This window comes from Rutidosis leptorrhynchoides, unplaced genomic scaffold (genome assembly GCF_046630445.1).
Source record: "Rutidosis leptorrhynchoides isolate AG116_Rl617_1_P2 unplaced genomic scaffold, CSIRO_AGI_Rlap_v1 contig10, whole genome shotgun sequence".
NCBI classification, from domain to species: Eukaryota; Viridiplantae; Streptophyta; class Magnoliopsida; order Asterales; family Asteraceae; genus Rutidosis; species Rutidosis leptorrhynchoides.
The window spans coordinates 40,307-65,904 of NW_027266356.1; the positions used below are offsets into that span (position 1 = coordinate 40,307).

General features: G+C 35.2%; 2 protein-coding genes and 3 pseudogenes across 2 annotated transcripts; 4 read left to right on the top strand and 1 right to left on the bottom strand.

Moving 5' to 3' along the window:
- The first annotated feature begins 1,195 nt into the window (after positions 1-1,195).
- On the top strand, positions 1,196-2,948 carry LOC139880968 (protein FAR1-RELATED SEQUENCE 5-like; annotated as a pseudogene).
- Positions 2,949-8,482: 5,534 nt separating this feature from the next.
- LOC139880969 (uncharacterized) lies at positions 8,483-11,105 on the top strand. Its single transcript, XM_071865520.1, has 10 exons — positions 8,483-8,621; positions 8,699-8,826; positions 8,926-9,034; positions 9,145-9,184; positions 9,338-9,427; positions 9,544-9,643; positions 9,756-9,895; positions 10,013-10,115; positions 10,283-10,770; positions 10,850-11,105. Exons 1-10 carry the CDS (start codon positions 8,483-8,485, stop codon positions 11,103-11,105), a joined length of 1,593 nt encoding a protein of 530 aa, XP_071721621.1.
- Positions 11,106-11,138: 33 nt separating this feature from the next.
- LOC139880971 (iron-sulfur cluster co-chaperone protein HscB homolog) lies at positions 11,139-13,569 on the top strand (annotated as a pseudogene).
- Positions 13,570-14,328: 759 nt separating this feature from the next.
- Positions 14,329-17,538, bottom strand: LOC139880972 (putative pentatricopeptide repeat-containing protein At5g06400, mitochondrial; annotated as a pseudogene).
- A 1,261-nt stretch (positions 17,539-18,799) lies between these two features.
- On the top strand, positions 18,800-20,297 carry LOC139880973 (fra a 1-associated protein-like). The gene is made up of 2 exons (XM_071865521.1): positions 18,800-19,032; positions 19,895-20,297. Exons 1-2 carry the CDS (start codon positions 18,800-18,802, stop codon positions 20,295-20,297), a joined length of 636 nt encoding a protein of 211 aa, XP_071721622.1.
- Positions 20,298-25,598: the final 5,301 nt, after the last annotated feature.

Here is a 25,598-nt window from a genome sequence, read left to right on the forward strand (position 1 = left end):
ATTCAAAACCAATAAAAGAAATCAGCTCTACTTTTCCATTTTTTTTTTCACGTCACAAAATTCCTAAACTGTCAATGTAGAGAACCTTATAAAAGATTTTTGTAAGTTATTTAAAAAAAAAAAAAGAAAAAAAAAACTTTTGAAAGAATTTTACGAGTGTATGCTCGATAGCCGTATGAATCATGCTGTAAATAAGCAATGAGTATTAAGAAGATTCTCACTGAGTTGAAGGATAGAGTGATCATTATTTAGCGATTCAAAACCTGCTATTTATCATCACCAAAAGACAAAGCGTATGCACATTAAGTATTTCTATATAAGACAGCTTGTTGTACAAAAAGGAGATACAACTTATGTTTTATTGTGGGAATAATTTACAGGTTGTTGATATCTTTACTAAAGCCTTGGCTACTGACTAGAGCCAGATTTGAGTTTCTGAAGCAGCTTTATGGGAAAATACTTTTCTACGGTTCAAAGAGAAGATGTTGAAAGTTTGCAATGTGAATAGCAGAATACTTCCATAATGGTCAAATAAGTATAATCCAATAAGTTCAATTAAGTAAGGGTGAAGTTGTGTTTTCGGATATTGTAAGCTCATACTATGTTCAGAACTTTCTTATTTACTAATCACTAGTAAGGGTTCCGTGTAATTGCATGGTTTACTTATAAAATCTAATTATAGAATAAAATTTTAGAATAGCATATGGTCTATTTATATATTTGATTGTTTTTAATTAAGAAAAAAGAAGGAAAAAAAATGAGATTTTGATTAAGAATAAAGAATTTGATGAGTAAGTTGGATAAATTATTATGTGTCATAATTTGATTAAGAATTTAAAACGATAAATAGGAAAAGAAAATTTTTACGTCGAATTTCAATTCGCCAATAAAAAATCATATGTCGAATTTCGATACGACGATAAAACTTACAATTAAAACAAATTAAAAAATAATTCATGTTGTATACATAAGATTCAAGGAGCTAGCAAGTTTGTTATGCCATATAAATAGACATTGTCCTTAGATACAAAATATATTAATTTGTCTCCCTCAAAAATCTCGATTATGTTCATATTATCTTATCAGATTTAATCGGGACCAAAATCGTCCGGTCTACATAAGTAATGAATGAAATACATACATGATGAACCATAGTTATAGGACGAATGATTATGGTTGGTCTTTAGCTCTATTTATGGGAATTAATCATCACAAGCAAATTAATTATTTTTTGGCGCGACATTATTATCTGATGAGATTACAGAGTCTTTCAAATGGCTCTTTGAAATTTTTCTTATGGCAATGTCGGGAAAGCATCCACAAATAATTCTTATTGATCATTTTGCAGCCATGGCAAATGAAATTGTACAAATATTTTCTGAAACTCATCATCGCTTGTGCATCTGGCATATTTATCAAAATGCTGCAAAAAAATTGAGTCATGTATTTCATAGGTACAAGAACTTTACTTCTGGTTTTAATGCTTGTATTTATGGATATGAAGATGAAGATGAGTGGTTAACAACATGAAAGAATATGTTAGAAAAATATTCTTTAGTTGATAATACTTGATTGGAAGACATATTCAAATTAAAAAAAATGGGCCATGGTATACGGAAGATATATGTTCACAGGTGACATGAAAAGTACTCAACGTAGTGAATCGATGAATCATGTTCTAAAAGATTATTTGAAGCCAAAACATGATCTCTTGACTTTTTTTGGACATTATTCACGTATGTTGGTTGATAGGCGATCTAAGGAAGTGAAAGTAGATTTTGAAATGTTGCAATCAGTTCATTATTTAGAACTTGATGTTGATATGTTAAGATGTGCCGCATGAGTGTATATAACAGAAGTTTTTTAAAAAAATTGAAGTAGAATATCTTGTTTCATTGAATTGTGCTGTTGAGAAAATAGGTTCTTCTGAGTTTTTTCATGAAGCAATACAAAGTTAGAGGTAAATATAAAACTCAAGATCACTTTGTTGAATTTGACAAGGCAACAATGACAGTTCTCTGTAGTTGTATGATATTCAAATTTGTTGAAATTTTATGTTCTCATGCTTTGAAAGTTCTCGACAAAAAAGGCATAAGACAAATTTCGTCCTCTCACATTATGAAGAAATGGACTAAGGATGCCAAGGATGGCATTGATACTGATTACCCTGGAATTTACACTAATAGAAGTCCTCAAGAATCTACTGGAAAGCGTTATTCCGCTTTAAGTTGCGAGTTTTGCGAGGTTACAACTATTACAACAGAAGATGAAATGTTTTGTGCTCATGTTCATCGTACTTTGACTCAATTGATGAAAGACTTGCAAGAGATGAAGAAAACAAGTGGCATTCAGAATACTTCACAACCTGTGACTCACAAAGAATATTCGGGACCTGTCGTACGTGAAATCAAAACGAAACCTACTGTTGGACGTCCAAGAGCTAGGATAAAAGATCCACTCGAGAGAAAGAGAAAGAAATCTAAATCAACAAAAAAACAAAATAGGTTTGTTAAATTAATATTATAGTTTTTTCTCATTCTCATAGGGTTAATTATTTCTATGATAATCTAACTTTTCTTATAATTTTATATCTTGCAGCATGTTTCAACTTCAGACGTACCTTAAGATCTTTCGTTTGGTCGTACAAATTTTCAACAGAGTAACAATGTTTCTACACCTATATGACGATCGGATTATTTTAGCCAATTGATGGAAAAGGTAATGAATGATTAAAATGTTTAGAAGAATATTTATGCTATAATATTTTATAAATTTTTATATTGTTTTAGACAACATCAACTCCCAATTTCATCAACTTAGACCAGAATTTTGAAGGTGATGATGCCAATGACTTCATCAATTTAGGCCAAAATTTGGAAGGTGATGATGCCGATGACTTGGAAGATGATGATATCATTGACTTAGAGAATGATGATATAAATGACTAATTTATTTGAATTTTGGTCTTTTGGATTGTTGCAATAATTTTAATCAAATTTTAAAAACATCAGTGTTTGATGTCTTAGTTTTTTTGTATAAGATCACTTTAGTTTTATTTCATACTTATAAGATTAGTTCTTTTTGCATAAGATCATTTTGGTTTTGTTGATGAAGCTTCTTTTGCTTTAGCTATAATCGAAAGTTTTTTAGATAGGAATAGAATTGGATTATCTTTTTGTGTATAGTCTTGTCATTACCTTTCTTCGGCTAAAGGATCACATTTAAATGCAGATCATATTTATATTTAACAATTTTATTAGTTAAGATTAGTATTTTGTTCAAGATGTATTCTTTTACTTTAGACTCAAGTCATATAACCAAAAGACATGTTGCTTTTGACCATATTGAATAAGCAAAAGACAATGACTTCGTTTATTAGATTTAAAAAAAAAAACTAAATCAATTGTGAAAGAAAAAAATAGACAGGAAACTACAATATGACGCCAATCACTGAAAGTTCCGAACAAAGGAACCTAAAAAACATCGGCTTATTTTTTGATTTTTTTTTGATAAAAGAGCATCAGCTTAATTGTTAAAGATTAATTTTGCTTCAAGTGTCATATAAAGTCTTTAGAGATTTTTAAAATATCAAAAAAGATCCTTATTTTTTTTTTAGGCGTGTCTAAATTTTTTTTGAGTTATTGCCGCGTGTCGCATTCGTAGGTGGCAGATGAGAAGATTCTCTCCTTCCACAGGAGTGAAGTTTCTACTCAACTCAATTTATTTATTAGAGACAACAAAGGAGAGAGTTGATCTTTAAGTCTATGCTTAAATGAGTTGCATTGTGTAACTCGTGCTTAAAAAAAAATACGTAAATGAACATCAGCTACGACCAAACAGATTCATGTCTGACGGTGTATTTTGACCTAATTTGACAGATTAGTGCGACTGTGCTAACAGTGCCAAGTTAACACAGTATAATAAAACAGTACAGTAAGTAAATAACACAGTATATGTTCACGCAGTTCGATTTCCCTACTCTGCGGGGCCTCGCCCAGTGGTAAACGACACTCCACTATTCTTGCAACAATAGGACAGTTATACATATTACAATTCGCAAATTAATAATCAACTTCCTATTTCACTAAGTGTGCTAATCGTTCTACCTTACACAACCTAATCAAAACGGACTAGGACTTACACAGTTGCCTTACCAAACGGGTAAGGACTTTCCTGTAATGACCTCACTGATCACAGGCGCCAGTTGCCACACCAAACGGGTATGGACTTCTCGCAACCATCTTTCAGATATACAAGTGTCGATTGCCTCGTAAGGACTTCTTACAACCCTCTTTCAGATTGCAAGGACCCTAAACAATGCACTTCCACAGCAACTCCAACTAGTTGAATAAGTGCTCTCTTTAATCACTCTTGTGAAGGTGTAAAGGTATGAAGGTGTAAAGGTTGAAGTCTTCATCTTCCTTTTATACTTGAAATCAAACCCGTTATGAATAAGACTCCTTAATCAGTTCGGAATCTTCTTCATCAATGCAGAATCAAATCGGAAATCACCTTCCACAAAACAGAAATCAAATCCCTATCAGAATAGAGATTGTTTCCCTTTAGAATCCTTTTACTGATATACTTTCCTTTTGCTCAGGATTTGATTAAGATTCCTTCTCACAATAGTGAATCCACCAAATCAAATCTGATCTTCAATCATATCAAATTAGATTCTTGTTCAAATCAAATAGGATCACAGTAATACTTTCCTTTCCGAATAAGTCTCCTCCATATAATAGGAAACTCCTATTTAAATCAAATCAAATCTGATCTTTGACCATATCAAATCATATCACAATAAGGATTCTTCAAATTACTAGTTTCCACACGTGACTTGTACTGTAAGAAGGAAACAAATCTTCTGTATAATGGTTTTGACGAAAATAACCAACTTACACAAACTATTGCAGCACTGTGCAAACTGTATCTGGTAATACGGTTTCGCTTCACAAGCAGTTTGCACCAACAATGTCCATAATATAACTTTGGCGTGCGCGGTTTCTTTATTTAGATCAATAAGCTAGTGAAGCTCCTAAATTTCTATCTGCTTGTCTCGACAAATAACAAAACTGTAGGCTTATTTTGTGATTATAGTTGTCCGTTAAGAATAGCAAACTAATCAATATCAGTGTTTATCTTTCGTCCTACGATCCTAAACTTGTACTCGATTTCGAAGTTTGATAGTTAGAGTTAGCAAACAAGCATGGAGAATCTCAAATTAGCAAACTAACTTTGAGCAAACCCTAAAAAGAAGGATCATGGGTAGAATCATGTATATCTTCAAACCCTTTGAGAATAAAAGAATCAAGGATGTCATTAGCGACGGGTGACGACTAAGCAGGCAGGAGGATGACGACTTAGCAGGGAGAAGGTAGGTGGCGAGTTTGAGTCTTCTTTAGGTGAAGAGGGAGAGGTTAGTGTTTCTTTTTAGGTCCTGAGCATGCTGCTGCTTCAATAAATTCATGCTCATCTAATCATATCGGGGGTGCAAGATTAGATTAGTGTGCCCTGCAAGTACAAACATAGAAAATAAATAAATGATATAGACAAAGTCATTAGTTACAAGTTGTATAAATTGAGAGAGTGAGAGAGATCGACTAGCCTTTGTAGAGGATGATAGATCTCCGAAACAGAGAGCCATAGATGTGACTGTGCGAGGCAGTGTAATTTGTGGCAATACACTCTTTTCCTTTGCTTTTAAAGGCAAAAAACTAGGGGCCTGTTCAGTAGTGGAGAATTTTCGAAAAAATTTCGAAAATTTTCTTGTTTTTCATTTCTCAAGGAAAACTTGTTCAGTAGTAAGTTTTCGTTTTCGTTTTTGTTTTTCACAAAATTCTCTGAAAAATGAGAGAATCAAATTTTTAATTTTCAAAATTCTCAAGGGACTGGAATGAAAATAAAAGGAAACGTCAGGGGTCAAAATGTAGTATAACCAAAAAAATTGCAGATATACTCTCCCTTTGACGAAGAAGACGACGACGACTTCGGTGTCAAAGAAGACGACAACGACGGACAATCAGCTCCGACCAGGCCGATGGAGAAGAAATCAGCTCCGACTGTCCATAAGCCATCCTTAGTGTGACCAACAAATCGGCGAGCAGAGATGCCGGCTGCGAGATCCCAAAGGCGGAGCTTGCCGTCCCATGAGCCGGAAAGAGCGAATTGACCGTTGGAGGACAAAACGACATGTCATTTCAAAAAAATCCCCAGCTATAAGACGACGACGACGATGAAATTGACGACGAACGGATGGGAGCCCCTCAGGAGGGAGTACTACCTAGGCGAGCAGCAGTCGAGTTGGTATGTCGTGTTGGCGGAGGATGTGGCCGACGTCGGGATCACCGGAGGTAGAGTGGTTGATGGCCAAGGGTTGAAGTTTGTCGAGATGTTTGATGACATGAAGAATGTGATTTTGATTTTGACTAAAATTAGGGATTTTGACCAAAAACGAAATGAAAATTGTATACTAAACACATTTTGAAAAAAGATGAAAATGACATGAAAATTAAGAATGTACAGTAATTTTCAAAAAACGAAAAAAAAAAACGAGAATTTTCATTACTGAATGGGGCCTAGAGTTTCCACCACAGATTGGGCCTGACGGAGTTTACCTAAATTGTTCATTTTATAAGCCTGGCTCCAACAAGCGATCACTTAACACATAATTTTTTATTTTATTTTTCAAATAAATAAGTTGGAGCCTTACGTAAGTATGAGGTGATCAAAACCAAACCAAGCACATATATAGGCATAGCCGAACTAAACAAATTGACTAAAAATAAAAATTGAACCGAAATATAATCGGTGTAAATTGGACCAACATATAATCGGTGTAACTTGATTTCAAACTACACCTAATTATTAGTTCAGTTCGGTGTTGTATTCTCTTTTTACTAGCTCACCTCAATAAGAGAGTGATTTTTACAATTGCATCAATAAAAATTCTGTATGTACTTTAACTTTTGTTTGGTTTGATGGTTATGAAGGTATAATAAATTAGAGTAAATTGAATAGATTGTTTGGGAAAAAAATATTCGATGAGAAAGAAAAGATAATGAGATAATAATAAGTTTATAACTTTTAATAAATCACACAATTTTAAATACTCCAATTTGAAGTGTTGCCAAGAATTAACAAGTTTTTATTTTCCTTCAAACTAAAATATCCCTACTAATCTTCTAACGTAATTCCTCTCCATCAAAATTAAATCCAGAATATCATTTAAAAAAATTATTCACAAAATCGTTCAAACCCATAAAAAATATTAAACTCCGTATTACACAAACGGTTACTTATTGTATATTACTACTACTACTTATTGTATTCTTCCTCTCGGGTACTTTTTCATTTTCAATAAAAAAAATATCACATGTCAGATAAATTGTTTATCTATTTTATTTGTATTTTTGAAATTTTAATATTATTGTGTTTTTACGAATATTTTAATCATTTCAACTTATAGTGTGCATGGTGCGTGTGTGTATTTAAATGACTCGCCAACTTATTGCTCTTCAGTCATTGAATTTTTCACATGAGTTTAGGTATAGCTAATTTACATTACAGAGGTCAGCATAGCAGTCAGCTGATTTGTTTTCAATTGAATCGGTGGTCCCCATCGTGTACTCCTTCTATATCCTCCTCCTTTGGCTTCTAGAAAGAAAGTGCTCATAATAAAAAAATTCAAACTTTTTTGGGGGTAATAAAAGTAAAACCTTTTACCAGTAATAATAAATATAATAATAATGGACTTATTCATTCTTACATGATGGTGATCGACTACTTTCCTCCTTCTAGATTGAATTGGCATTGTAATCAGAGTTGGGTGAGAGCTGAAACCCATGTTCATTTTTCCCAACTAGGTGGTCACATCATCAGCTGACTTTTGTCTCTGTGTCTGCAATTTCATCAATCAACAGTACACCATACGGGATTTGCGATAAAGGAGGTTTCATGTGAGTTTCGCTTTGTAAAAAGTTTCAAACTTTTCCATTCTATTGGTATCTGGGTGATTACAAGTAGCAAAGTTTCATGCTTGATTTAATTTGTCTTAATTTGCATAGTATATATATGGTTGTAGCTGTTAGTTTCCCTTGTGTTATCTGCAAATTCAGTTGTTTGTTATGGAGCTGTTTGATACTGTCCGTTGACAAATTTCCATGCTTCAGGAGCTACTGTTTGTGATCAGTTTTCGTGGGTTTATCTTCCTTCCATATTGCTCGTTGCTCTTAGTTTCTGTCAAGGTGTTGGAAATTGCATTTGTGGAGCAATTTGATTGTATGAATTAATGGATATCTGCATTATGTGTATCTGAATATTTTTTTTCTTAAGTTTGGATCTCAAGCAACAATTCATTTCGAATTCTTTATTGGTGTCGTGATTTTGCTTCATAAGATTTTCTGTTAATTATTTCATACCTGCTATTTTGCTTTTGACGTTCTAGATTTTGCGAGGCTGTCTTCCTTAACTTGGAGATGCGAAGATGGAGAAACAACAAAAGATTGCTGGTTACAGAGAGAGGCTGTATAAGACACTGTCATCTGCTGAGTTGACAAATAAAGAGACTCTTAAAAGCCTCATCAAGAATCAACTTGTTAACTCATCACAGAAAGAATTTGAAGGTCGGTAGTTCGTAATGTTTTGTCCACTATTTACGATGGATACTTAGATATCGCTTGCTTTTATCTTGGTTGTGCAGGATGCAGCGAGAGTATTGTCGAAAAAAGGACTTCCGAAGTATCTAATTTCCTTGAGACGTTAAGGAGTGCTTCCATATACGACCAGCAGTTGTCGAAATTCACTGAACCAGCACATGGTGAATGGAAAGTACGTTCTTCAAGTTGATAAAGTAGTATTCCTTCATTTTCCTGCTCTTTTCATATGATCTTCTTTCAATGACTGTTCTTCCCGATGTAAATGTAATAGTTAAAACAGGATACTGAAGAGTTTCGAGTCATGTATCGTGAAGGACCTCAGGGTACTCCCTTTCACTCACTACTCGTGGAAGGCTATGTGGATGGGCCTGTAGATGTCTGTAAGTTAAGCTGAAATCCTCCCAGACAATAGTTTCATCCCAAAGAAACTACTATTCTGTTACATGGTTTTTTTATATCCTTGTGAAAAAGATTCTATTCTTTGTTGTAGGTCTGTGTATCTCTTGGGAATCAGAACTCTATAAAAAATGGTGAGGATAGTTTCTTCGGAGCAATTGATTTTGTTTAAAAGAAATATTGATAATTAAACTATGTTGGTACATTTATTCATCTTTTGTATTAGTACATTTAGAAAGATTACTCGCCGTATTTTACACTATCTTTGGCTTTCTTTTCTTGTCTAGGTGGCCCCAGTCCCACGTCCCTCCTTTCAAGGTTGCAATTTCGAAATGTTTGAAAAGAATCCGGATTAGTGAACAGATATCTTTAGTGAGGTTTGACCCCATAAACACTGTAGTAATTGTTTCAGTTAGTGCCATTCAAAACCATCATATTCCATTTGATTCCGTGAATTGACAATGTTGATTCTTTGTATATTCCTGGAAGAAAGGATGAAGCTTATGTGGCCGTTATCGACTAGAGAGGCTGTCGTGCACTATTATTTGTTTGAATACCTTCAAGATGATCTCATTGTTGTTCTCGTGAACACGGTAATCATTCATCACAGAGGAGTATATTTTGTCTAGGATTGCATTTTATTTTCCTTTCCGGCAATCTGTATTTTGAATTGTAAACATGACCTAGTTCAGATTTTGTTTTCAGATCCCTGATTTGCAGAGCATTGGTAAAAATACCCATGGTTATACCAATGACGGAATCCCCGAGGCAAAGGATGTCATCAGGATGGACATGGTGGGAGGCTTTGCCATACAGAAAGTGTCCCATGAAAGAAGTTACTTTAGGTGAGTTTGTTGTGTTCTTCAAGATGTTATAAATAAAGAATACGCGAGGAGGAGATAAAGATTGTTAAAAATCTCTTATTCTGGTTACCTGAAACACTGTCAAATGTTATTTTATAGGACAATAGCAACAATGGATATAAAGCTGGACTTTGTTCCTCCGTCGCTTATTAATTTTATCTCGAGGCAGCTTGTTGGCAATGGTTTCCAACTGTATCAGAAGGTACATTATCTTATGTCATTACTTGAATGAAGTATGACATGACATCGGTTTCCTTTCTACCATTCCCTTCGACAAATACATATGCATTTTGGACGTAACGAGTTTTTTCGGACAGAGCCATAATTAATTTTTTGTTCCTGATAGTTTTCACTTTCGACAATCTGCAGTCCGTGACGTCTGTTTCAAATAATAATAAAGATTACAGCATGGCTTTGATGGACCCACTTTATACTCGTATACGGGATGTTCTTTACTCCTTAAGTAAAGCTGAGAGCAACTCTGATGAAGAGGATGAAACTAAACCTGTCTCAGAGCATGCCCAGGTTGAAGTGACGAAAGGGTTTTGTGAGATCAAAGAAGAACAGATTAAAGAAAGTGGAAAAATAGAATATAATGGCAAAGAGACCAATAAGCTTGTTGGCCAGCCGTTGTTAAATCATACTAATATACAAGTTAGAAAGAAAGTTATCATCAGGCCTGAGGTAGAACACGCGTTAGGGATTTTAGATGAAGTCATTTCTGTACTTCGTCGTGAATCAAACGAGACAATATTGTCTTTAGAGAATAAAGAAGTATGTCCAAATAGTGAGGTATCGAGACAAGAAAGCAATTTTTCACATGATTCTACAAACAACAGAGGTGTACATGATACCAGGTACTGGTGGTAAAAGAAAACTTCCTCCACACTTTTTTACATGTCTATGTTAATTAAACAGTTAAATTTTATCATGCAGGAACATGGCATCAAATTCTTACTCCAACCATTACCATTATAAAGTAGCGCCAACATCCCCAGAGGAATTTTTCTCAATTCCTATTGGTGACAACGAGATAGGTTTCTCTTCCCATAAAAATCCTGATCCGAGTGAAGATAACGAGCAACTTAAAGCCAACTTGCATGAACATAACAAGAATACAAATCAAGGAAAGAAAGTTTATCTACACAAAAAGTTTAGGCCTTGTTGCTTCTTCAGTTCTGGATCAGTTTAATATACAAGAAAGGTAGTGATAAAAAGATTTGACATGAGATCGAGTATCTTCACTTCTGCAGCGGCAATGACTTTACCCAATAAAAAGGTTATCTTGTGTCAGGAATATAACTTATAATGTATGTATTTAAGAGGGATCAGTCGGCAAGAAGTCAGTTTTTCTTCTAACTTGTACAAACTCTCACTAGAGCCATGTATTGACTAAATCCACTATTATGGTATGATTTCCATTACGATAAATAACCACTTGCCTTGCGATGATTGCATTCCGATCTTCTTCATACATACTACAAGAATCAAAACATCATATATTTTGAGACGGAATGAGTATGTTCGGTATATAATGACGTAGCTAGACCTGCTTATAGCCGGTTAGGACCCTGAATTAAATTAGAGCCGATCTTAGTCAAATTCGGAACTGGACCAGTCAACTTCGGCCGATTCAACAAACCGGCGAAACCAGTTACTCTTCGCCGTTTTATTATTTTGGGACCGTCGAACTGTCGGTTTATTTTATTGGTTCATGAAAACAAATATCACTAAAATTTAAAAATATATAAATAATAGCTTAAATCAACAAGAAAAAGTTTAAAAATTAAATTTGAACCTGAAGCGATCCTCATGAACGTATATTGAATTGACCATAACCGAAAATGAACCGCATGACATTCATGTATCGATTAAAATCTTTACTAGCCAATCTGAAACATGTTCATCGAACTGGCCCGAACAGTCTGAACCGTCAGTTAATTGAACCGGAACCGATCAGAACCAGCCGGTGAGCAGGCCTAAACGTGGCATATTAACAGGACGGCACTATAAATCCTAACAATAATATGATGTGGGATTTCCATTACGACAAATGATTGTAATGTTCAGGTAGAGGATTGCAAGGTTAACCAAAGTTTAAGTACCTATATGATATTCCATCATCCTTAAGGATCTTAACTATCTATATGTAAAAAACAAATTACTCGAGACTCCCCGATCAGAGTTTGCTGAAATTTGATGTTGAACAAAACTAACAAGCTCCTCCAATGGAGTCCTTGTATTCATGCAATGACCACCAGACCCTTTTCTCCTTCGTTCTCTTTATTCAATGATTCTCTCAACACTTTCCATTCTTCTTCTTCGTCCTTGAATTTCATCACTGTTGGGTTTTGTAAGAGCAATCATATTCCTAGTCACGGAGAAACCATCATAAATTTAATGGCCGGCGAAATCTCTGCTCCGAAGCTGTTCAGAAATGCTGGAACTGCAACGATGTAGCTAAAACGTCGCCATTTCTTTTTTGCGACTCTTGTCGGTCCATTCAACCATTCAAGCCTGCCATTGATTACTTCCAGATTTTTGGATTGTAAGTCTCCCTTTTTCATCCTGCTATTCGTTTTTTTCTTTCCTAATGGAAGATAGAATAATTTGGTAGTTTTAAATAATGTTGAACTGAGACAACAAGTATGAAATCAGGACATAAATTTGGAAGCAAGATACAAAGATTGGCAAAAAACTGCATCCTGATTTGGTTCATTCAAAATCCCTGGTAAACTTCGAATTAGAATGCAACATATTATTCTTATTGATACTGTCAAGTCTTATGTGACTTTCTGTTAATCTTATATAGGAAGAAAAAGAATATGCTGCACAACAATTTGCTCGTGTTATAATCATTGCCTGGGGAAATGTACATTGTAAGTTTGATTTTGTCACACACAGAGTGAGGCTAGAAACTGTATTTTCTTAGGCCTAACTAGTCTTTTCCATTATATTACGAATAGCTGAAACTTGAAGGAGTGAAAGTCGATGAAGAAGAAACAATTTCAGATCCAGAGCTGTTGGCTGAGGTAATACGAGTAGATTTCAATTTGGTTCGGTTTTTAAAAGTTTTTTCTGCTGTTTTATCCTAGTCTAATCTGAATTTGTAGGTGATGGAGATTAGGGAAGCTGTTGAGGAAGCACCTGATTCTCAGGCTCTAAAGCAGATTCAGTCCCTGGTATGAGTAATGAGTATGACATAGTCCTTCTTTTTCCTTGGATTTCGAAAAGATGAATGGATCGGGGATGTTCAAATGTTTCGGTTTTTATCAAGCATCTTAAGTGGTAATATATGGTCAATAGAGGAACCTAATTAATACTCGGGATAATCAGTCAAGTTGGGTTAAAAAAGAACCTAATGACTAGTTGAGAATCATCATTAACTAGTTTTTGCACATGCACAGAGCTTATTCCAACCTGTATGCCTTTACTTTCTTGGGAACTTGAAGTAAATTCGTAGGGTTTTGTTGGCATGTATAATTATGTAACTTTTTTTGTTTTTCTGACAAATCCAGATACATGGGAAATTAAAACACTGGTCCAACTACTTTGCAAATGCATTTCAAAACAAGAAATTTGAAGATGGTATTGCTGCAATCAGGAGAATGACATACTATGATCGTGTAGATGAAGAAATCGTGAAGAGGCTTTGATTGAATAATGCAAAAATATTTATGTAACTTAACTTTGACCGTGCTTTCTCTGGGTTTAGATTCCTATCAATGTTTCGTTACCATTTTGTGGCAGTAGTCTTGTAGGTAATGAATGATGTCTTTCTGAAGTGTGACGAAATTCAGATTGAAGATTCACTGCAGTCAAAATTCATGGTAATGCATTTTTCATCTCTTAACCATTTCTTGAACCCATTGGTGCTGCATATAGCTGCTCTTGAATGTCAAATTTCTTCAAGTACGCCATTGATCTTCAAGTACAAATACGGAGTATAAGTTAGTACACACATCAATAGGAATAAGGCTGTGATTTGACCATCTTTTCTTGCACTCGTTGTTTTCAGGTAATTGAAGACCTGATGTGATCGAGCCTCTCTCTTACTTGTGAACAGAATTATGGAGAAATTCTAGATGCTAACCTTATTGTCGGAATAGTTTCGTATATAAGGAACTCGTGCCAGCATTTCTAATCTGTTACTTGAAGTTGAAGTTATCATTCAATTCAATTCAATTTTTAATATGAATATACTTGAAATAAAAAAATGCCATGTCTAATTTTAATTTGAATAAAATCTGTAATCCGAACAGTTTAATTTTGTTCTTTCTGATGTATATGGATACTCTCCTTTTTTATCTATATGAGACAAATGGGCAATGTCGATGGCTTCCATCTCTTAACAATGTAGTCAGTTACTTCCCCGCCAAGAAAAATTGAAAATCAAGAAAGCTGATATAAATGTATCACACCAAGAACTTGCGTTTATTTTTCAGGTCTAACTTGTTTTGCAATACAGTTTTAGCTAGTTCTTGTTTTCCTTCCCTATTGAGTCCAAAAAACACTGTCCTGAAATTAACCGTACTGGGAATGATACCATTGTTGGCCATGTCAGATAGAAGCTCCATGGCTTCCTCTGATTTTCCTGCATTACAGAGACAAGAAATGAACATGGAGTACATCTTAAAATCCGGCAATGGTCCATCCTGTTTCATACGGTTGAAGACGTCCCAGGCATCAGCAGCCTTCTCTGAGTTCATGTACCCTCGTATCATGGCTGAATATGTGACCACATTCGGCTCGCAACCATCGCGCTGCATTTTCTCAAAAATCTGCAAAGCTTGATTTATCCTCTTCTCCTTGAAGAAATAGACTATGAGGGATGTAAATACATGGACGGAAGGATTAACGCCAGCCTGCTTCATGGAATCTATCTTAGCCAATGCTTCTTCAAGCCGCCCCTTCCGTAGTAGAGCATGGACAAGACTGCCATAGACATACTGATCCAATGTCGTTCGTTCTTCCCCAATCTCATCCATCAGTTCCAAAGCTTCTTCCAATCTCCCAGCACGACAAAGAGCCCTAACATACATTGAATAGCTAAGTGAACTTGAGTAACCAACTTTGCATAGAGAGCTTATGCAGCTTCTTGCTTCCACGAGTTTACAAACTTCACAAAGGCAACCGAAATAAGTCTCGAGCAATTCTTTGTCAGGGACATGTCCGGCACGCATCATCTCCTGGAATTTTCTAATGGCTTCATCTACCTTTCTCCCCTTTTTACCACAAAATGATATGATCAAATATTTGTAGGTTTTATCAGATGGACAAAAACCATTACCTTTCATTTCTTCAAAGATGTCTAGAGCAATTTCTGTTAGACCTGTCCGACCATATTGCAGTATCATGATTGCCCAAGTATCTGGTGTTATTGGGTGGCCATTCCTTCTCATTTCATAGAAAAGGCTTCTCATATACTTAAAGTCTTTCCCTCTTCCAGAGACTTTAATAGCCATGTTGTAGGTTTCTGCAGTGTGATGATAGCCTCTTTGTTTTCCTACCCATACGAAAAAGTTGAGTGCAATATTACCTATTACATTGCTATTCCTCAAAACCTCAGTCACAAGTTCTGGCGTGAAATGAAACTACAATTCTCTAGCGCTTGCTGCATGGAGCACCATTCCGTAAAGGAGGATAATATCTCGCAAAATTGTTTGCACATTCTTCCCATTGTATCCTTTCGAAATGGGCTTCACCAAGTGATCATCTTTTTCAGCATGCTTGTCATTTGTTCTTTGCCTCTCTAGTTTGTTATAAACCTTTTGAACTGGTGCCAATGATTGATTTTCCATCTTCTTTAGCTCCTGTTCATTATAATCCTGGACAGATGTATCACTACCACTGGATATCTTGTTAGACCAAAGCCCGCGTGTCATTTTGAGCTGCTCTACTTTTTTTATATTTTCAGTCCTCTCCTTTTTTTTCCATACAAGATATAACCCAGCGACATATATCGTCTCCAATTTCTATCTTGGAAGCCTGCATTACATCAAAAACCTTGAAATCTCATCCGTCCTTGAAATTTTACAGAGCTCTTTCACGAAAACTGAATAAGACTTCCAAGTTGGTCTTTCCATGCTCCGAAACACTTTCCATGCTTCAGAGGTATTGTTTTGGCTAACATGACCTGCCATCATTGCTGTAATAGCAACATTATCCGGCTTGACTCCTCGTTCTATCATCTCATTCATATAGGCCACAGCCTCTTTTGTAATCTTTCGATCTGAAAAGTCGTTGCATTAGCTCTGTGTAAGTAGAAGTAGTAGGCAAGTATCCCGACTCCTTCATGCTTTCAAATACTTCTAGTGCTTTAGAGAGGTCGTTTTTCTTCAGATACCCACTGATAACAATACCAACAATCTTCCCATCAACCAACTTTCTTCTCTTCATAATGTCTATGATTTCCAAAGCATCTGAAATCCTATCATTCTTACACAGTCCTTTCACTAAGGTCTCGAAATACTCGGGTTCAATTGAAACGTCTTTATTCTTGAGGTCCCTAATCAATTCCAAAGCTTCTTTAATCCTCCCAGAAACACAAAAGCTCTTCAACATAGACCATATATATCACGTTCCGGCATCTGACAAACCTTCAACATGTCATCTGTTACAGACTGAAGAGCCTCGATGTTTCCCGATTTCGTAATGGCATTAATTAACATCTTGTACAAACTTAAATTGAGCTTCATATCCTTCAGTGCCATCTCCTTGTAAAACTCAAGTGCAATATCACCTTTGTCAGCATTACAGAGCCAACGAATGATTACATTGTATGCCCCTTCATCAGGCTCACAGCCACATTTCTTCATCTTATCGAAGAACGTCAAGGCTTTTCCGATCATCTCCACCTTTCCATACTGCGAGATAAGACATGTCCAAGTCCTAATATCCTTCTCGCAAGAGTTGGTCTCCATTTCATCCAACAACTTCTCCACCAACCCAAACATTTTTACTTCACCAGCCAAAGACAACATGACATTGTAAGTGTCAGTAGTATGAGAAAATTCCGGTCTTAGCTTCACCCAGTTAAAGAACCTTATACCCAAATGTGGCACTTTGAAACATTTTCTCAACACTTTCCCAACAACCAATGGATGAAACTGAAAACCTGTCTTCTCTAACCTCTCCTCCATTGAAAACACACCATTTTCCTCCATAAGAATCCGTGTAACCTCCTGAACAAACGAACCGACACCAATTTCATCCAAAGTTTCCATTCGAGCATCCTTGAGAGCCCCGGCATTCTCATTTCCTGACGACCCTTTCTGCTCAGCATTTCTACAAACAGTTTCTGTACAATATGGGTTCTTTCCACTTGTAAGGTCATTCTTCGAGTGAATTCCACCGGAACTTGTAAACACGGATGAATCTCTATCTGGAATAAATAGATTATCAGAGTCAGCTCCTAAGATCTCAGTGATTTCCCTGAACAATGGAGCAAAATTATGACTAAACCCAGCAACCGGTGATTCTTTGTTTCTGGAAGGGGATTGTTTTTGTTGGGTTTTCTTCTTGTATTTAGAGAGGGAAGAAAGATTGAAGCTTTGATCTTTCGAGTGGGAAAGTTTACAACTTGGTTTTGAATGTAGAAATTGAATTCTGCTTATATGCCTCATCGTGCGTTTCAATTTTGTCTATAATAAATAAGTAGCTGTTTTAAATCGTCATTTGTTTCTAGGGACCTTTTGTATTATCAAAGCATTTTCCGAAAAGTCTTATTGTTTTCTCTCCGATATCTTCACAGTACACCCAACAATCATAACACGAATATTTCGTTTCAATGGTTAATGCACGAAACGATAGAAAATTGCTCACAAAACTCACAAAACGTAACTGTTTTAAAATGAATATTTCGTTTCAAAGGTGTTTTGTTTCTTTATTATTTTTTATTTAAAATGAAATTGAAGACTGTGTAAATGAGGTTTAAGGATCGATCGCGTGGTATTGACACATAGACATTACGTATACAAAATTTGTATAAATAGTATTATTTTAATAATTATTCTTTTCATTCGATTTTGTTTATTCAAAAATATTTTTTTATCCATTTATAAAATTAATGTGGAATTCCATTCTATCATTTATCCTATATAAATGGTGATTTAAAATTTAAAAATTATAATATTAGTGATTAGAAATAAATTAATCAAAAATATACGTTTATTTACTGTTTTAGTTTGTGTGAAATAGTATTTTTGGACAAATAAAATGGGATGGAGAGAATAATTACCCTATAATAATATGTTTGACATATATATACAATATAAAAATATGTTAAAAAATTAGTAAAAAAATTACTCAAATATAAATATATTCTACGTATCTTATAAATAAATACATTATAACTTCGATAAAATAATATTCAATAAAATAATAATCTCGCTAAAATAATAATTTTGTTCGGTCCCAACTTATAATTTTAATCGAAATCATATATCGATAAATTAATATCTCGGTTAAATAATAAATTTTTCGAGTCTCTTTAATATTAATTTAAAGAGATTTAATTGTATGACATATCATTTTATAAAATTTAAATAAAAATAAATTAAAAATAGAAAATATTAAAAATATATATATAAACAAAATACTCGCACCACGTCTTATAACATTCATTGATCTGGAAGTAAATATGATTTGAGTTTTTACCAACAAAAAAATTAACCTTGACAATGTTACAATTCATGAAAATGCAGTCCTATCATAAAAAATAAAAAATAAAAAAAAATAAAAATCCAACCCAAAAGTAGTTGGGCCAACATCTTCTTGATCCATGAGGGGAGGGTTCGAGAATCGAGACACATACATAGTAGTATATAACTTGAGAAAGAATAGGTTCGAGCCGGACGGAAACCAATCTGTACATTCTGGAAAATCATGGGTTGGATCACAGACGAAGAATCAGGTGACGACAAGGGTATTGTTGATTTCAGCTTCTCACGACCATCACACGGTGACGATGCTCAGATTAAAGGCGGTTGTGACGCCGGAGATCAGTGCTCCACTAGGAGTGTCGTGCGATCCCAGTGCAAGACAGAGGAGGTCGAGCCTGGAAAATTCATTCGAAAGTGTGAGAAAACTCAGGAACTTCTTCGTGACTGCATCGGAAAGTGAGTCTAATTTCTTATTATAGACTCTTCATATCATATACTAATAATGTTACTTGGATAATTCACTGTAGTCAGTTATCCAATTAATAATTTATTTTCAATTAGAATGATTGAATTTGAATGCATGAATGAATTTATTCCTCGTAAACTATAATGATTATGGGTATGAGAAATTTCATGCTTTTAGGTTATTTGATCCCGTGGATACCATAAAATGGCCATGTTGTGCATCAGGGAGTATATCGATAAAATTAACTCATTCAACCTAGTTGTGAGAATCATCATGATTGTGTGTGTTGAAAGTTTATTTTCTGTTTTTTCCATGCATTGTTAATTGGAGTTTCTTCCCTTTTCTTATCTCTGGTAGCTACTTTCGTAAAATCAGAAAATCGCAGTCCTGTCGTACATGGTTTACCAATCAAATTTTGGTATCTGAATGAATGATGAAGATAGTTTTTGAAATGTTCTGTGACGTTTAGAGAGATGATGTGTTTTTGTTGTCGATAATAGTTATGAACTTAGGAATGAAATTGGCATGTGTATGTTTGTTCCTCTTACTAAATTTCCAAGATTGTATATCCCTGAAAGATGCACAATTGAAAATTGGCCTCTTAGAGTTCAACGTCACATTCATAAACAATTAACAGAAATGAATGGGCGTGTGTGTTGGTTCTTAACATTGAATTCTCTGAAAGTGGGAGGTAAAAGATTTCACTAGGTTCTGAAATGTGGGAGAATAACATACTTTATATTATTATTAACCTAGGTAACTACTTTATGTGTTGTGGTCATTTGGATTTGGGAACTTAAAGCTTTCGATACAAACATTTGATAACTTTTCTTTCCTTCTTGCTTTGGTTAGGCCTGTCGAAGTGCTGCAATCCACCAAAGAATATACTGAAGAAGATGTCTCTAATCAAGTAGCTGAGGGGTCACCATTTCCAATCGGCAAGTCTCAGGATGGGCCATTTTACTTCCCCGGTCTACGAAATGATATCGAAGCCATCGATCGGGATATTCGCGGTGAATTTGAATCCATCGAACAAGAAATTTTCGGAGGTATCAACCATTTCTTTGGCGCCGCAGACAAAATGGTGAACAGTTTCTTTGATCTATTTGGTCCGCCGAGCGTCGACAATCGTGACCCTCCATCTCAGCCATCTTTGAGGCGTGGAGTACCCATTGAAGACCGTCCCCACGCACAAAAACCAGCACGTCGTGATGGAGGAGATATTGATCTTGCTGGCCTTGCCAAAGATGTCTGAAGTGGTTTGCTAGGCATATATCAATATGGACTTTTGTTCTTTCCTTTTATATTTCTGATACAAAGGGAACACATGTATATTTTTTGCCTCCTATTTCCTCATCCGAACACATGGTAGATATATGATACGAGTAGTTAATAAATGCGCAAACATTATTGATTTTATTGTATGGTTATTCAGTGGATGTGCTTGCGTCTGATCAGCCATCATTCTATTTTTGTATCCAAAATAATACAAATGGCATTAGGGGTCAGGCAACGTGAGAGATGAGATGACAAATCACGTTGCTCGGTTTTGCCATGTCAGCAACTGAGCTATAACAGAGACAAAAACAGCCCACCTGCAACCTCACAACAAAACATCAAAATTTGTGAGTAACCCACGTTCTAAACAGTGTATTTTGTTGTCTTCAATCATTGGTCTCTTGTTTTTCGTTTACTCTTCTGCCCTCGATCATTGATTATCATAGTAACACTGTGAAAAATGTCTGATCTACCTAGAGTTCTCCAGTAAGATGTAGTAGAACATGATGACTTATAACATTTACAAGTTGCTATTACAATTACCAAAAGATGAAAAATCGTGATTAATGCGGAAAAGTTTTCAACTTTGATCTGATGTAGAGACAAATATTAGAACCCTCGTGTAAATTCAGAATCCGGAACAAAGTAAGTTGACAGTTTCCCTGTTGAGAAACTAGTATTAAAGAAGATTGGTCAATGGCATTTATGTAATTGGTCATATGAATCAATCCACTCAACTCTATTGCCAGCTTTCATTCTTAGCTCTCCTTCTTCTTCTTCTTCTTCTTCTTCTTCAAGACTGTGCTGGTGTTGTGTGCCACTGCTAAATCCCAAAAGGCTTTAGGCTTAAGGTTTCATCACTTGCGAGTTTGGCTTTGTTAGATTTCAAGATCGCAAAGGTAATGCCTTTTAACTTTCTTAACTTAGCCACGTCCTTTCTTTTTCTAAGCTTTCAGGGTAGATTTTGTCATGGTCATGTTTGGTATGAACTGCATTTGATTTAAGCTTTGAAACACCTTTTCTGTTCTGTTTTTTATTGTTCAAGGCTTTTTCCATTCAAGATGAGTGTATTATGAAAGTATGGTTGGTTCTTGTAATCAGATTGCACAAAATATTTTAATTGGGAGGATCAATGTGACATTAAAACATAATTTCACAAATAAAGTTCTCTGTTAATAACTGCCAGTTTAATAGATTTATAGAGACAAAAATTAACTGTAGTTGTGCAGGAATTTGATATTGTCAAGATATGGGGTCCACTTCTGGAGTTAAGGTTGAAGATGAGAGTATTGTAGTTCAGATGGAAGGATCTGAACAGATTGCCGAATCTAAAAGCCAAAATTTCAATGACTCAGCAACTGAAGCTGTTGTGATCTCATCAGAAAGTAAACTTTTGAAGGTACCGTGTACTGATGCATACATACTGTTTGGTTTCACTGACCGTTGTCATGTCATGCATGCATAACTTAAATAGTTCAAAATGCCTGCGTACAGGACAAGAACAGTAAGAAAGCAAAGGACGGTAAAACGTTCAAGGATAAGTTAGATCTCAAAGACGCCGCTGTTCCATTTTCTCGTAAGGTCCTTTCTCAGAGTCTTTCATTTGCATCCAAAGGAACTCGTCCCGATGTCCTACAAAAGAAAAGTCTTGATATGTATCCGGGGAAAGCCAATTCCAAACAAATTCAAGCAAATCTTCCAAATAGAGTGCTGCATCAGAAATCAAAGATCAACGGAGCTCCGGCCAAAAAGGCTACTTTAGCATCCACGCCTAGCACTCAACGTGCTTCTGTATGAAAAATTTTCTACTCCCTTCGTTCCAAAATACATCACAGGAAAAGAATGACGTATTTTAGGACGGAGTTAATGTTTAATATCCTTTGTTATACCATTTTTATGCTAAACTAGTGCCCTGTCCTTGTTTATATCAGCCAAGTAAACCCAATGTTTTGAATGCTGGTGCGAATAGCCACTCACTTGATGCTTCCTTGTAAGTCACTCACACTCCCATTTTCGTATTAATCCTTCTCTTTGGAAACCATTGAATTATATGTAGTAACTGTTTTACATGTTACAGGCCAGCCTTGAAACCAGGAATAACTGCATTGCCGAGTAAAGAGGACGATGACAGTCATTCGTTTACTTCGTATTCTTTTTAAACTTGGAACTGAAAAATATTTTATGTAGCTCGTACCATATTCCAGCTTACTCATAATGTGATACTTGATTTGGTGATAGAGGAACTACTTCCCATTCCCGGAAAAGTACTGGTTCTGGATTTTCTTTCAGATTGGTCGAACGTGCAGAAAAGAGAAAGGAGGTTACTACATTCGTTCAAGTTCTGATTTCATTTACTTTTACATTTTTATCATTTAATGCTGAATTGAAAAGGGAATGTGGTTACCTTTCTTTCGACAGTTCTTTGCAAAGATAGAAGAAAAGATCCAAGCTAAGGAAGCTGAAAAAACCAACTTGCATGAGAAATCAAAGGTATTGAAACCGTTATATCCGATTTCCATTGAGCTAGAAATTTGTCTGAACTTTGCATTGTTATCATTGAAATGATTATTTCTATTCTGCAGGAAAACCAGGAGGCGGAGATTAAGAAACTAAGGAAGAGTCTGATGTTTAAAGCTGCACCAATGCCAAGCTTTTACAAAGAACCTCCTCCGAAAGCTGAGCTAAAGAAGGTAAGTGACCGATATAAAGGTGCTTAAATCGTGAAAAGTGTCTTACCCGTCCAAAATACTTCATCCATCTCAAAATACATGTCTATTTTTACAGTAGAAGGGACTAAAATTTAGTATATGCATTCGATTACATTGATTATGTCTTGATTGTCTGATCATGTCTTTGATTTGTCTTAGATACCAACCACGCGAGCGGTATCTCCTAAACTAGGAAGGCATAAGAGCTCTTCAGCCATAACAAACAGCTCTCCAGAACAAATGGAGAAAGAGCAGAACAATTCGACTAAGCTTATCCAGAAAATAAATGGTCCAACCACCTTTTCCAAGAAACCAGTCCGAAAATCCCTTGCCAGAACTCAGCTTCAAAATCCTACGACCTGTAAAGCCGACGGATCCAAACCGAGAACAAGTGAAGAAGGGGAGAGGCATAACCAAGTAGAGAAAACAATATCCAATATCGAACAAAGTAAACCTGAAGATGAGCTGAGCAACATTGTGAAACTTTCTGAATCTGAGGTGGTTATCACCGAAAACAAACATTCTCAAAATGGCGAATCCATTTTGTCGACATTGCTGAATCCTCCTGATATCATGCCATGGCAAGTGACTGTTAGTGGTTAATGATTTCAGATTGTCATTCTTTTGAAAGAGATGTGAATGTATCCATATGAATTTTCTGTGCTCCAATTCCATATTTATAATGTTATACATACATGTAATGTCATATCTTTTGTTCATTATAGGCTGTGTAATTTGGTTAAAAACTCAGTCCGGGATGATCAGAATGTACAACTCATGCATTGAACGGAGATTTCTACTGATTGTAAGAGTTAAAATTCATATTTATAATGTTATACTTGTAATGTCTTATCTTTTGTTCATTATTACAAGGGTGTAGTTTGGTTAAAAAGTCATTTTGGGTGATCAGAATTTATAAATCGTCCATTCTACGGAGATTTCTACTCATTAAATATAAGAGTTATTTGATCAGACTTTATGAATCATGCATCGTAGAATACAATGCATGATTTAAATTCTAATCACCCAGCATGAATTTTTAACCAAATTACAAAGCCTATAATGAAAAAAAAAAAAAGACATTACATGTCCTAATAATCCTATGTTGTCCTGTCAATCGTCATATCCCGTCCCACGTAACTAGCAGACACAGAATGCATATGATATAATTGCCTAAGTGTGCTTTACTGAAATTGTACCTTACCAAATTGCAACTCTGCTAAAGCACATGTGTGCATATGTTGTATTCGTTACGTTGCACTCCCAAGTTTGTTCTAAACTACAACTCCTCCTTTACTCTTAAAATACATCATGTTTTGTCTTTTTAGATTCATTTAAATAAATATATTAGAGAAAAATGTCAAATATCTGATCAATAGTAGCTTGACCAGGTGAGTAGGCAAATCCGTGTTGTGGATTAAATCGAAACTAGTTCTTGTAATTTGTCTATATATTACATAATTAAATATTGAATCATTTATTTGATATTATGTGTCAATAATGAATGAGAAATGGTAGTGCTTATAGTTGTTAAACTAAAATGTAGTTTAATCAGTGTAGCTAAACTGAAGCATAGTTTAGCCAGTATGATTAAACTGAAGCGTAGTTTAATCAATGATGTAGAAGAAGTCTACAAGGTTACACCACCACCACCACGCACACTCGGCCCGGCTCAGCTCGGTTCGATCCTTGGAATGATGCCGATCGATGATGAAAGTACAGATCAATTTAGCCGGTCCGATATATTTTGTCCAAATTAATTAGTGAGATTTTATCTCCTAATTAATCTATCGTGAATAGTGGACTTGTTCCACAAGTCTACACCGTTTTGACTTCCTTAATTAGTGGGATATTATCTCCTAACTTGAAAAAAGAATTTTATCTCCCAATTAAATTGAAATTCTCTATTGCGCAAGCCTTGAAAGATGATTGACGTCCAGTTTTATACTGGATAGAGTGTAATCCGAATTAGTTTAAGATTATGAGTCTTGGAGTGCACTCCAAGTCAATATCTTTCAACCCTAACCGACCTATATAACCTATAAATACCTAGCTGCTCTATGGGTTTAACATCGAAAGTTTAACAATTTAAACATACCAAACATCCGAAACCCTAGCTAGCATACAGGTTTAGGCCGTCCATCTTTCTGTCTTCTTCCTCGAGTCGTCGCCGGAGAACTTAAGCTATCCTAAGTTTCAGAGGACGTAGATTACATATTATGCTTATGATCTAGTCCAATAGAAATTGTATCTTGGGAAGTTGTACGTCGTTTAAACCGAAGCATAGTACGTGACGTATTACGCTTTAAGGAAAGTGATAACATCGACATTCACTGTTTGTGTCTTTCTTTCCCTTAAAGCTCTAATTATCAATTTTATTATATGCATGTTATATGTTGTTTAATTCGATTTATGCATGTGCTCATATGTTCATATTATTTTGTTTATTCTTGAATTAATATGTTCTTGTCGATTCAATTATTATGATTATGTGATCAATAAAATTCAACGTATTATTCAGTATTCAACTTTTCATTATCGAATTGTTAATCTATTTTATACTTTAATCA

What these genes read in the sequence shown, in the direction of transcription:
- LOC139880969 (XM_071865520.1), top strand. Translation starts at nt 8,483, where the DNA reads ATGGAGAAACAACAAAAGATTGCTGGTTACAGAGAGAGGCTGTATAAG. An exon ending in GGATGGGCCTGTAGATGTCT is followed by an intron (nt 9,035 to 9,144) that starts GTAAGTTAAGCT and finishes TCTTTGTTGTAG; the next exon opens with GTCTGTGTATCTCTTGGGAA. An exon ending in GAACAGATATCTTTAGTGAG is followed by an intron (nt 9,428 to 9,543) that starts GTTTGACCCCAT and finishes CCTGGAAGAAAG; the next exon opens with GATGAAGCTTATGTGGCCGT.
- LOC139880973 (XM_071865521.1), top strand. Translation starts at nt 18,800, where the DNA reads ATGGGTTGGATCACAGACGAAGAATCAGGTGACGACAAGGGTATTGTT. An exon ending in CTTCGTGACTGCATCGGAAA is followed by an intron (nt 19,033 to 19,894) that starts GTGAGTCTAATT and finishes TGCTTTGGTTAG; the next exon opens with GCCTGTCGAAGTGCTGCAAT.